Below are 13,880 nucleotides of genomic sequence, written 5' to 3' on the forward strand. Positions count from 1 at the left end.
TCAGGGCGACACCCCGGGCGAAAGGCCACACTGAGCAGAGACACCCACGGGGCGGGACCCCAGGTGGGCCACACAGGCCCCCTGTGTATCAGCCTTGGACACAGTCCTTGACCTTACTGGCCCTCAAGCTCCTGTGCAGAAGATGCAGAAGGCAAGACCTACCTCATACGGAAGGGATTAAGCTACGTCCTGTTCATAATGTACTTTACTCATTGCCCCCAGTATCAAACACACAGGATAAGTCAGCTTAAAAGTTAAAAGTGGTCCAGAGGCTTCTAGGTCCAGTAACAGACAGGACAGTCCTTCGCTGAAACAGATGGAGAACACATGATGAATTTTGTGTCTGTTCAAATGATTTTCACATGGGTGTTTGTGGTGGGGAGGGAACAACCTGCTGAGCTCAGTCTGGGTGAGACAGCCATCCGATCATTCCTGGGACTCAGCCTGAGGCGAGGGCATGGAAATACGGTAAGAGATCGGTGCTAGCAAGGCAGGCCTTGGCAGTCACTCACGTAGAGGTAAGAATTAACGTTGTAAAGACGAGTAAGAACCCGTGGGAAAGTGAGAGTAAAAACAGAACTGGGCAAAAGACAGAGCCCTGGGAAATTATCCTATTTAAGGGAAGGGATGGAAAGAGTAAGAGAACCCAAGGGTTCTCACGGAAGCCTGGGGCACAGAGGCTCCAGAAGGAAACCTCTGTGATTTCTGAACCAAACGCCACTGTATGTAATTCTTAACATGCCGTATTATTGCTATTTGTCTGTCTCCCTGTTAGATTACGTGGTTCCTGATAGCAGAACTCACACACAGCCTCTCTTATGTAAATGTTTGTATATCCGGAGTCCAGCATTACACCTGAAGCCGGGTGCAGGAGGAAGGGAAAGAGGAAAAACAGAAAAGGATGGAAGGAAAATTGGTCAGCAGGATCCACTGCAGCACAGAGCTTCGGCAGGGGGCAAAGAAAAGAGCTATCTGACAAAATGACTGATGGCTGGGTGAGGACAGAAGTCGGATCATAATGGGGTCCCATGAATGGACCATGTAAAAATGAAGGAGGGTACCAATCCGAGAGGGGATAAGCGTATTAAAAGCTTCTGGAACCAAAGGAAGGAAAGTTTAGGGAACAGCCAATAGATGGCCCTGGTCTCCCAAGGAAATCTTTATAGTCATGAAGAGAAAGAATCTGGATAATCTCAACGTTTACCAAGTAAATATAATTTTGTCATTCAGTAAGAAAGTAAGAGCAGAGAGCAGTCACTTGGGAACTTTTCTAGATAAACTCGAAGGACAGTGATTAAAAAGAAAAAATACAAGTTACTACACATTCTGGGAGGAATCCAAGAAGCCACCAACCAAGGGTTCTGGTGGCTGTGAGGTAAGTGTATTGCTCTGACCACTTCTCTTTAGTACCAGACAGTCTACCTTCCCCGCCCACCCTCAGTTTTTGCCTAACAGAGCCATCTTCACTGGATGCTAGGCCCATCTTTAGATCAACCGATCGTCTCAAAGTCAGTTCTTCCTACAGGAAGAAAACAGTGCAGCTCCTGAGCAAGAAGTTAACGGCAGCTTTTGAAAAACAGTCGTAATAACAAGAATGCTCTATATTATGTCAAACAAGTTCACATGTACGTTGTTACTTGCTGATGCCCGTAATACCCCCTAGGTACACACAATTTATTAGTCACAATTCGCAGATAAAGAATACCGGTTCACAAACAACATAACTCAATTCCCATGGATAAAAGCAGTGACTGTGGGCCTCAGATCCTAGTCTCCTAACCTTAAAATCCCATGATCTTTGCTCTAAACCTCTGGAAAAAAAAGAAAGAAGGCAGAGTCAATAAAAGCACGAAAGCAAAGGTATGAACAAGCGTCCCGCTAGTCGTCGGTACAATGTACTAGTCCTATAAAATGAATATAAAAATGCCATGCGTTAAGTATGCAAGGAACTCCGTACCTCTCACTCCATCAGGACTTAAGAATAATATGCTAGACGGAGTCGGCAGTACCAAAACACGTGAGGAACCTCTCTTCCTTATAATTCACAAGGACACTTTGAGAGGTCGCAGCGGGTCAAAACTTTTTAAAAGGCTACTTAGGTAAATTCATGCTGACCTTTTTTCTCAGTTTATTTTCCCATAGAAGTCTGAAGGAGGCAAACTCGTCCTCCTGGCGCTCAGAGAGCGGGTCTCAGAGCTCCATAAAAAGTGCTCACTGCGGTTGCCGGTTGTTGACGAAAACAGGGAACACAGGAGTAGTTTCTCGGGCTGTACACTGTGGGCTGATTCACTCCCTCACATCTTCCTTCCTTCTTTTTCCAAATTATGCCAACAGGCAGCATTTTAAGTGACTGACTAATTAAAGGTCAGAGGATATAAATTATTACTGCACTCTAGATGGCATTTTACTGATGGTTATTATGTAACTTCACATTTACAGGAAAAGATAAAGAATTACAAATAAATAACCTGAAAAATAACAAAAAACCTGAAAGGAGCCTGCTCTTTTTCACGTTCCCATTAGTAGCTCTAGGAATCAGCTGACACCACGAGAGAAAGCCCTGTTTCTCCCACTTTTCTGGTCCTCTGTTTACACAGCTCAGGAATGTGGGTTATTGGAAAACACACTGGAGACAGGTCACGGGCGTGGGTAACTGAGGTGTATCGCCCAAACATGCCCTTGGGGATGGATGGCTCACTCACCCAGGGCTGGTCCTCTCAGCCTCCTTGGAGGACAGCCTCACCTGAAGAAAACTGCCCTTCTCCAAAGCCCTGCCTGCTTCCTGGCAGCCTGTATCCGTCACCACTGCAGGGGAACCATCCGGGACAAGGCAGCGGAGGGGCCCCAGGCAGCCGGCCGGGACCTTCACTGGGACTGCTGCAGCGCCGTGCCGCCCTCTGCCCACCTGCCCGTCCCACTGCCAAGTTCAACACCACACACTTAAGAAGTGCCCTGAGAGCTGATCTTCATCCCAGAATCGGCCTCTTGAGACTGCGACAGAGCAGGGTGCTCTGCTCTTCCTCCTAAAACACAGCCTCACTGCCACCCTGACGCTCTTCTTCCCACTGATCAGGACAGTATGTGTGTGTGTGTGTGTGTGTGTGGTTAAAACAGACATAACATACAATTTATCATTTTTAAGTGCACAGCTCAGTGTCCTTTATTAGCACTTTCATGTCACCACCGCCCATCTCTGGACCTCTCTTTATCATCCCCAACTGAAACTCCAGGCAAACGGTTTTAAAAGCAAAATTCTACAGCGAAGTTTTAACACTGTGAAATCCTCATGTAAGCGAGGTTGAAGTTCAAGTCCACTTTCTAAAAGTGTCAAAAGCCATGTACTTAGTTCTATGTCCCAACTAGGACAGAAAAGGCTTCCTGAAGAACTGGCAGCGGAATTGAATGCGGGCAACAAGGTGTCTCAGCAGCACACTTCACACCAGGCCCCCTCCCCAGCCTCTTCCGTTGCAAATGTTATTCTTACTAAGACAGAGCTTGTTCTGAACATCACCCTGAAGACCTTTCTGCAGCGATGGAAACGTCCGTATCTGCACCATTAAATACGGGGGACACCAACCACATGTGGCACCTGAGGGACTCAATTTTTAATTTTATTTAATTTTACTTAATTTTAATTTTAATTGCCACCTGTGACGGGTAGCTACCATATTAGAGCAGATCTGGACCCTCACGTAAGAAAAATGGGAATTCTATACCCAAGAGAATGAGAACTGATCCCTGAGGTTGTATCTTAATATACAAACTAGCTTCCAAAATAATCAGTGGATTTCAGTTTTATGTAAATAGAAGGAGATATTCACTCTCGAGCAGGACACATTTTTTAAAAATTAGAAACTAGAAAGGCCTACAGAGGTCACTGAGTAGGTCACTGAGTGTAGAGCTCACATTTTGTAAAAAAGGAAAACAAGTCACAGATTGGCTGTACTCCTCCATCTGCAGCCAATCAAGTAGTCGGAGGTGATAACAGAACCAGCGGCCTGATTCCCAGGTAAACGTTTAGTCTGCTGGTTAATTCCAGTTAAGATCTCACTTCGAGGTGGAATCCAAAACATTTGAATACACAGAAGCAAAGAGTAGCAAGGTGGTTACCAGGGGTGGGGAGGTGGAGGAAGTGGGCAGGAGTGTGTCAAATGGCACAAAGTTGCAGTCTGCGGGATGAAGACGTCGTGAGAGCCAATCAATGTACAGCAGGAAGACTAGAGTTAACCGCGCTGCACGGAAGCCTGGAAATGCACTAAGGGGATGGATCTCAGGCACTCTTATTAGACACAAAAGAAGGATAACTCTACCGGAGGAGATGATAATGTTAGCTTGATTGTGGAAATCATTTCATTAAGTGCACATGTGTCAAATCATCATCTTGTTTACCTTACATTGTATACCTTTTTATTTATAAATTAAGTAAATTAATGAATCAATAAAAACATAAAGGTATCTGAGGCATCCTATTATCTGTTAATGGATTACACCTGGCTTCTCCTGGGTGTTCAAAAGGCCACATTGAGAACTCTGTAAACTTTCTTTACCACAATGAATCCAGCAGTGTCAAGAAGCAGTAAAACACCACACAAACGTCTGTTGTTAGAATGAATGGATTTTGTAGCTGTTTACACAGTCTTTCAATCGCCCTCAGTCTCGTGCGTAAAGGGGAAACTAAGCAGTGCAGGGAATCTCCTGGACTGTAATTTCTCTGAAGCACAATGAGCTTAGCGGAAAGGGCCGCGGTGAGCAGGCACGACCACCTCCGGTCACAGCCACACAAAGACATCAGGCACATTCCATTCACCTGCAGACCCAGGGCTCCGACAGCGTCTACCAGAAAAACAAAGCTTGCCTCAGTCAGTGTACAGTTTACACATTTTACCCCACTAAGTAATGCTGGGGAAATGGCCAACTTCCACCAACTTTTACTCATAAAAGTGCAAGGCAGGAGTACATTTCTGTTCCTGCTGAGTAGTTTAAATACAAAGGAAATGTCTGTAAAAAGGCAGTTCCCCATATTACTGGTGGGAGTGTTTCTGGTGCAGCCTTTCTGGGGAGCAGTTCAGCTCCACCCAGAGACTGAAAACTGTTCACACCCTTTGACAGGGTAATTACCCTTCTAGGAATTTATCACAAGAAACAATGTAAACGAAGGCAGACGTGAAACAAAGAATTTTCATAACAGTATGATTTATAATAGGAAAAAATTACAAACAACATAAAATTCCCCCAGAGCAAGTGATTAAGTAAATTATAACAGAACTACACAGTGAAACATTGTGCAATCTTAAATTATAACAGTTGTAAAGTATGTAGTCATTGGCTTAACTACATACTTATAAAGGGATAAACAGGATATATAAAATTATATGTATGATGTGATCTTAACTCTGTATATCTATAAATACATGCATATTATATTTAGAAACCATGGAAGATTCAATAGCTATTATCCTGGTCCTTATTTTCTATTTTCATATTTCTAAACTTTCTAAATAGACATCTATTACATTTTTATTAAAACTGTTATTTGGAAATAATTGACTTGTAAGAAAAAAGTCGTTTAAAAATATGGTGAGTTGAGCTCTGGCCATTTTAACAGGCTGTATTAAGCCCACTTATAATTATATCAAGAATAAATGCCAGTACAGGGCGGAGGGTATAGCCGAGTTGTAGAGCACATGCTTGATTAGCATACACAAGGTCCCAGCTTCAATCTCCTGTACCAATTAATTAATTGATTAATTAATTAAACTAACTCCCCCCAAAATAAAAATTTTTTTAAATTTTTTAATTAAAAAAAAGAATAAATGCCAGTATAAACAGAACACTGCCATAGTTTAATTAATTGCATTCAGTGACCAGCAAAGAGATTAGTTTTTATAACAACACAGGTGTTGACTTGGAAGAAACACGCACAACATTAGAGCTGTGAGTTTCAGCTTTATTTGGGGACTTACTGAGGACTATAGTCCAGGAGACAGCCTCTTACATCGCTCTGAGAAACTGCTTGTAAGAGGCAGAGGGAGAGGCCAGTGTAGTACACATGTGACTTTGGAGAAGGGGTACGTGCCGTCAAGCACACGTCTCACTAGGTCACCGTGAGCCACAAGGAACAGACACCTCAGTTAATGATTCTGGTGCTTTCCTAAGCATGCCGAGATGCAAGAATACAGCTCATAAGAAATTTCTCCTGAAATATTTCCGACAACCTAGAGGCCTCTTGCCTGTTTTCCACCACACTGAGCGTCTCATCCTGATCCCCACCCCGAGTTCCTTTCAGAGTTACTGCAGGTCAGCACCTGCAGGCGCTCATGATGTGATTCTTGCAGAACAGGATGGGGGCAACACGCACGCTCTGTGTTACACAGATTAAACGCTTGGCACGTAAAACCCTTCTCTGCCTTTCCAAACTTCTTCCCCTAGCTACAAATCAACTGTCACAAGCACAACGCCAAGCACTCAATGCCATTTTTCCCAAGACACTCAGATTTCCTAAGAAATTGATAATATGGGGCTCTTATACCAAAGAAATGTTTCTCCAGTATACCCATTAACGAAGTCTGTAATACATGTTAAAGCTAAAATGATGTATTTTAGTAAGAAAAAATACTTCTAATTTTTATGGAAAATATTCACTAAAACGTAGTTCAAACTAAGCTAATACCTAGGCTGTATTACTGTCTGGGGCTCTTTGTGTTGCTCTCACTGTGGCAACTGTCAGCCTCAACTGGACTTCTGATGGTGGACTGGCAATGTCATTCTCAAATGATGGGCCAGCCCTGACACGTGGCCGGTCCCAGTCTCCTGCCGCTTTCACGTGGGCTTCTACCCGAGCAGGCTCCCCTCAGCTAAGACCCCTCGCTCATCACTATCACTGCGCACTCACTGTTCAAGGCCAGGGGTTAACTGATGACCCATCCTGCACTAGTGCTTATGGGGACTGTTCGCCCGCTCTGATGTGTGTGTTCCAACACCACCAGGCGATTCTCCGACTGTCTGCAGACACCAGCTGGGTGTCCTAGAATTTAACTCAATTCTGACAGTATCTACCTAGACGTAGCATTAGATCCCACGGGTGAAGGTCCCACATGACTGCCGTCTCTCCCCACTTAAGATGCCAAGCTCAAGTCCAGGAGATCAAGCAGACTGTAAGTCAGAGGTTCCCCTCCTTGGGTTCAATTACTTTGATGGGGTGGCTCCCAGAACTCAGGGAAAGAGCTGACTACTATATTAGTAGTTTATTATAAAAAGATATGACTCAGGAGCAGCTAGATGGGAGAAACGCACAGGGCCAGGTGCAGGGGAAAGGGCACAGAGTTTCCACACCCTGCAGGCACACCACCCTCCCAGCACCTCTGCGTGGCCACCAGTCCAGAAGCTCTCTGAACCACGTCCTTCTGGGGTTTTAGGGAGGCTTCAGTACCAAAGCATGACTCACGAAATCACTGGCCACTGTCATAAGCACTGAGATCAATGTCCTACACAAACCCACCTCCCCAGAGGTCTGGCTGGTCTCCCGTGCAATCAGCCCCCATCCTCAGGTTACCTAGGGGCTTGCCAGAAACAGCTCATTAACACAAACTCAGGTGTGGTGGAAAAGGGCTTGTTCTATGAATAACAAATAGACACCCATTTCACCTCCGTGGCCCTGGAGCTCTTTGAAGAACTGAGAACAAACCTGAGTATTATAATAAAAGATTTCCCCGCGGTGACAAATTACAATCAGAAGGGTTTTCGGGGCCATGTGTTAGGAACAAGGAAGAAGACCAAACACATATTTCTCTCTATAAGTTGCATTATCACACCTGCGTTCATGACGTCACCATCATCATCATCCCTGCTCTCCTCAAGCCTGTCTGAATTGAACACCATTCAGCAATTTCCCCATCGTTCAAGGAATGCACGAGAGGTGTGAGTACCAAATTCAGCATCTGTTCAACTTAATCACTGTGCTGGCTGATCAACTTCTAGCAGAGGAGAAACGTGGGAGCATCTCTGCATTGGTGACACGGAAGCCTTCAATGCCTTCTCCGCAGGTTCACTGTCAAACACTGTGGTTCAGAGTCAGCACCAAGCATTTCTTGGTGTTGACTTACCAGCTTCATTTCAAGCACTGGCCACTGCAGAAATAGCATTTTGAAGGCTGAGTTCTTTCAGGTCTCAGAACCTGAGGAATCTGTTAACTCCAGCAAGCAGGTTTGCTGTAATGTGTAATGACTGCACAGCTGGTCTTCAGGGGACATATTCTTGGGTCGGCAAAAGCCAAAAACACTACTTTTCACAGGACATTGACAAGTAAGGCTGCGTGGAACAGTTGTCTGGGAACAACAAAAATCTGCTTTTCTTGCTGTCCAGCTTAGCTTAACTGAATTTGTGCTGCTGGAACAAAGTAGCAATGAACTGGTCAGAAAATGTTACTCTGGCTACCTCTGCCTTCTTATGAGTGTAAATAAACCGAGTGTACCTTTCAAACACCTTGAGTAGGTTTGTTTTTTTCCCCATTCTCTACCAACACGATCCTGTGTGTCTGCGGGACCCGCATATCCAAGAGGAGCCCCCCAGTGGTTAGCATCCGAAGCCAGATGGTGCTTTCGCATGCGTCATCCTGAACGGCTTCTAGAAACCCAGTGCCAGAACAACTGTGTCACCGACACCGCAAGTCTACTCAGGACTAAGGCTCTCAGAGGCTGTTCTCTTAGCAAATCCATCGTGTGATTTTCAGACTAGCTCCCAGTGAGCAAAGCTTTTCACCGCCAGCTTTCAGACACTTGACGTCATGAACTTTCTAAAATGTCTGCAGCCAGTCTCTGAATATTTATACTCACCTCCGACAGTCAGCTTTTTACAGTGTATTCTAAGTTATTTCCTAACCAATAAGCCACGCTTTCAGTTCTTTGCTGTTCAATCCGGTCTATTAATGCATAGTCCGTATCTGCACGTTTTGGGCCATGTAATGTTCTCATACGTGCCTCCAGTCCTTGGTCAGCAAGGTCCCTCTCAAAAGTCCACACCTCGCCTTTCTGGTTCTTTCGGTTATACATGGTGGGGTCCCATGTATGTAAGAGGTTTCACAGACAGATCTTTAAACGGTTAGCTTTCAGAGTTTTTTCAGCTTTTAGAATTGCAAACAAGAGACTGTGGGCCCAGCTTTCGCTTGGTCCTAATTCTACCATTTCACCTCAGCTGGCCCCCAACCAGCCCCCCTCCCTCAGCTTTCCTAGCTTCCCCTCCAACCAACCACACTGGGCATCCAAGGAGGCCCCTCTCAAGTACGGATGTGACCGCGCCGGGCCTTGCTGGAAAACCCCTGAGCACTACACAACAGTAAGTGCAGATTACTTCACAGCCCAGTCCCCAGCCACCCTGCCTGCCTCCCCTTGGCTTCCTTCCCAGAACACACACCCTGGTTCACTTCTCAGGCACCTACGTGTTAGGGGATGAGTCCTTCCATAAACAGCATTTCCTTCCATTCTGATCTGTTAATTTAGGCATATTAATAGGCTTACTGGAATTTTAATTAGAAGGCAAAACATTAATTGGGTTCAATTAAAGTGTTTTCCCCACTCCTAACTCATGGGTGGCATTAATCAAAAGGGAAGTGTAATTTAATATGTTGGAGAAGTAAAATATGTTAGTAGAAGCCTGCTCTGAATTCAAGAAAATCTGTATCAAAATTGTAGAGAAAAAGAAGATTCGGCTACAGAATGTTTACCTAAGCCAAGGGAGTCTGAGGAGCCAAGAACACAGCTGAAACCTGTACAAAGAGAGCAAAGGTCTTACAAGTGCAGGTCTGGTCCTGGCGACCCCCCCCAGAGTTCTGTCCTCCTGAGAGTGGGACTGTGAGGAAAAAAGCCACAGGCAGAGAAGTCAGTCATCAGAGACAAGGCCACACAGTACCTGGACAGCTCCACCCTGGAGAATACCCAGGGGGTTGTTCTGGGAGGGGCTTTGTGCAACACACAAAGAGTAGGACCACCGAGAGTCCAGCGTGGGTGTGCAGAAGATCAGAAGATAATGTTGCTGCAAATTCTGGCACTAACCAGGCACCAGGAAAACTTACCTCCTGCTGGCTTGGCTGAAACCAGTATAAGTAGCCCAGATGTTTAAAACAGACACGTTCATACTTTTCACGCCAAATGAAGCCGGCGGTAATTCTCTGCGGGCGGGTACATCTCTCCCACTAGAAAGTAACCAACATAGGGTCGCATGGACACTGTGTTTTGAAATCATGAACCTGCAGTACTGTGAAATGCCTCGGAGAGCGTTCAACACACAGCTGGACTGCAGCGCCCCACGCTCTTCGCTTGAGCTTTGTCCACCCAGATACACTCCTTACTTTTCACAGCATCTGACGCGCCTAAGTCCTAGATACGCTTGTAGGCACCGAGAACAACAATCTTACTTATCTACTTTGGGCTCTTGAACAGCACAAAATAGAGTAAAGTGAATAAACTCTTTCCTCCTGGATTTGCCAACCAACCTGTGAGGTTCTGATTGGGTTCCAAGCATGGAAGCGACAGAGGGAAGCCCCCAGGCAGAGAGTCGGGGCCCCCGTACACGAAGGGGTCTCAGCTCGGAACACTGCACCCCGACCACTCGCGAAGCTCCGACCTGGCTTGAATGGATGGACGCAATTCTTACCTCAAGTGACTGTTCACCACTGGTTTCAACAACGTATTCAAGGCATGGCCTAAAGCCACCAGCAAGAACCTGGCACTGACTCTGCTGCCTGGGGCACATGGCTTCCACCGGCTGGCAAGGCCCAGCTGCTGTATTAACGAGCACGCCGCCTGTCCAGACAGCTACGCAAGAAGCTGGCAGCTCCGCGCAGAGGGCAGGCCCGACGGGACACAGAGCCAGAGCAAGCGCCACACAGCCCGAGAAACCCCGGGGCACTGCGGTCGCTGTGGTAATAAGCACCTCTCGCGTAGGTAAAATCTTTTATTAAAATTAAGTCTGAGGGGGAAAAGGAGCAGAGAAAGCAATTCTAAACATGATCATTATCTGAGCATACGATGCCATGCTCCCATTTAGGAAAGACGTCTTTTCATCAGTATAATTCAGTTGAAAAATGACTCTGATACCATTTCTGCTAACAAATGCCATGTTTTCAAGAGTGAGAGACTTCAAAGTATTTTGACACACTGAAAACTTCTTAATTATTCAAGAATAGAGGAGTAATCAAAAAAAGTATCTTGTGCTGGACACAAAAACAAATGGAAAAATACAACTTTTTAAAGGTTTTGAAAACACAAATCAGCACACTCAGTTCCAAGAGAAATCATTTTTGCTGTCAAAAGGTTAAAACCGGTAATTAAATAACGCGTGAGGGAATGACTGTAGACCAAGGACCTTGCAAAATTAATTTGAAGGCTGGTTAATAAGCATCTAAAGATGTCACCATATTTGGAGTTATGGTTGGACTCCCAACCACTCTCCCACAATTTTTCACTTAAGAGAAATGCCATCATACAAATGTTACTTACAAACCAAAAACAGATTCACAGACATAGAAAACAAACTGATTACCGAAGGGGAAAGGTTAGGGGAGGCATAAATTAGGAGTCTGGGATTAACAAACACACATTACTACACAGAAAGTAGATAAACAACAAGGATCTACTGTACAGCACAGGGCACCATATTTCAATTTCTTGTAATAACATCTAGTGGAAAAGAATCTGAAAAAAAGTATATATGTACATATATGTATAACTGAATTGCTTTGCTGTACACCTGAAACTAACGTCATAAATCAACTACCACTTCAAAAACTTATATATATATCATCAGTTAAAATCAAGTCCATGTACCAATAACCATTAGTATGAATGCATACTTTGCTAAATATGCCAGGGAAAAAAATTCCTCTCAGTGCATAAAAAATCACACACACACAGACTATAAAACAAATACACAGCCTCACCCTTAGCACTCGAGCATCTCATCAAAGCCAAGTGAGGCATCAAAATTGCTAGTTACTCTTAACTTAGATCAGCTTACTAGTCATCATTTACTTTTGGTTTCAGTGAAAGGTATTTACTGTAGCTCTACACGCTGCACATTTGGAGAATAACAGCATAATTAATTACCCAGTAAATTCAGCATTATAAAATAATGTACAGTAATTCTCCTAATGTACGTGCATGCAACAGTCTTAAAACAAAAAGTATTTAGCTAATGAAAAAGAATAAAGTGTTCACCCAGAAATAATTTAGCAAGCAGAATGACTACGGCAAGTAAAATTAAAACTTGTTCTAAATCAACTCACTAAACTGCATATTAAAAACCGTTTTAGGCAATTAGAAATATTACTGCTACATAGAAGAAATAGCCTCCAGGTTAAAAGTTCTTCTCTCCTAAATATTCTAAATAAACTGACTTGATGTAAAATCCTCCGAATAAAGTCGCTGCGTATAAACCCCAGAGTCTCAACCACAGTGCAGAAAAGAGTAATTCTAGCACAACGGCTCTGGCCGCCCTCACCTCCGTAATTATGATGCCAACAGCCTGAAACGTTTCTCTACCTGCTAATGGTGATGTAGCATCGCCTTCTCTCTGACGCCTTTCCTTTATTCTTATTTCTTTCATCCACTCCTCTTGACAACACTGTGACAGATACAATCTACGTCCAGAGTGACGCCAGCGACTGGAGGTACTGAAGGCAGCATCAGGGTTCAAGTCCAGGCCGTCTACTTCCTGCTGGTCCCCTGCGATTTCCATTGCTCATCCTCTCTTGATAAACACCAGTTGGCTTTGCTTTTCTCCATAGGTACCATTCTGATAAGTTCCTCGTGAATTTTCTTTTTAAACCAAAACGTATCTTACCATTCACGTAATAGGTAATTCCAGAGATGTTTTACCTCTATGAACCCAGGTCTCATCCTTCATACCCTCCTCAGGTAGAACTGAGCTGTCTCTTCTTTCTCCCCCAAAAGCACATGAAACGCTCGCTGAACCGTAATCAGTCCACCTGTTAGATCTTGAGCTACTGGAGGACAGGTACAAGGTTTTTGTCCTTAAAAAGAATGGTTCCCAAGTCAAAAGCTATAGTCCCCTTAAGAATATCCATGTTATCAATTTCTGTACCAGTGTTTCACTGAGAAAGGACACTATTCATTTAACTCACAGTGACATTTCAACTGCTCCATCCTCTCCCCACAGCAGAAATAATGATAAACTACCAGTTGAAAAACCAAAACATAGCACTGACGTTCACGGAGCAAGTCGTTCACAAGGATGGAAGTCAGGGGGGTGGGGATAAAAAATTTTTTTAATTTTTAAAAAGAAGAATGGAAATCAAATAACACTTACTTTAATCTTTAATTCAGAGAAGGCTGCCATGTCCTTGCTAAATCACCTTCAGAACACAGTGGCAAGACGGCAGAAGAGTGCAATTTAAGCCCACAATCCCATCAGCCGTGATCGGCGCCAGCCAGTCCTGCCTACATTGAGCTCTCTGCTAAAATTCCCCTGCAGAGAAATACAGCTCTGCATGTCCCTACAAGCTTTGTAAGCTTTAAGGATTAGCTAGCACATGAAAGTATTTAATTGAAATTACAAAATACATAGGCATTGAAAATAATACACGCAGTTGGTTCTCATGGCCCGTGGTAGTCATGAGCTAGAACGTCTGAGAACGCCGAGTCAGTAAATGCTGAACCACTGCCCTCGGGGAGATGCAGAGTCAGTTTCCTGCGAGCCTCCGGTCGCATTTTTGTCAACTAATCGACAACACGTAACCTTGTTTCACGCGCCTTTCTCTTTAAAGACACCTTCGGTCATACGTACAGTTGATTCATCAGCACTGAACTCACAGCCGACCGCACGGCAGCTCACGCCTGGATGAAGCTCATCTCACACGCGTACCTTCC

At 44.5% G+C, this 13,880-nt stretch overlaps 1 protein-coding gene across 5 annotated transcripts in view; it reads right to left on the minus strand.

Moving 5' to 3' along the window:
• FARS2 (phenylalanyl-tRNA synthetase 2, mitochondrial) overlaps positions 1-12,744 on the minus strand; it is a 281,140-nt gene extending 268,396 nt beyond the window's left edge. For all 5 annotated transcript variants that reach the window (XM_072945735.1, XM_015234686.3, XM_072945733.1 and 2 more), the window contains exon 1: positions 12,534-12,744. In XM_072945735.1, the coding sequence (XP_072801836.1) occupies positions 12,534-12,729 (196 nt within the window). In that variant the 5' untranslated portion in view covers positions 12,730-12,744. The remainder of the gene's footprint in view (positions 1-12,533) is intronic.
• Between the last annotated feature and the right edge of the window lie 1,136 nt (positions 12,745-13,880).

This window comes from Vicugna pacos, chromosome 20 (genome assembly GCF_048564905.1).
Source record: "Vicugna pacos chromosome 20, VicPac4, whole genome shotgun sequence".
Classification (NCBI taxonomy): Eukaryota; Metazoa; Chordata; class Mammalia; order Artiodactyla; family Camelidae; genus Vicugna; species Vicugna pacos.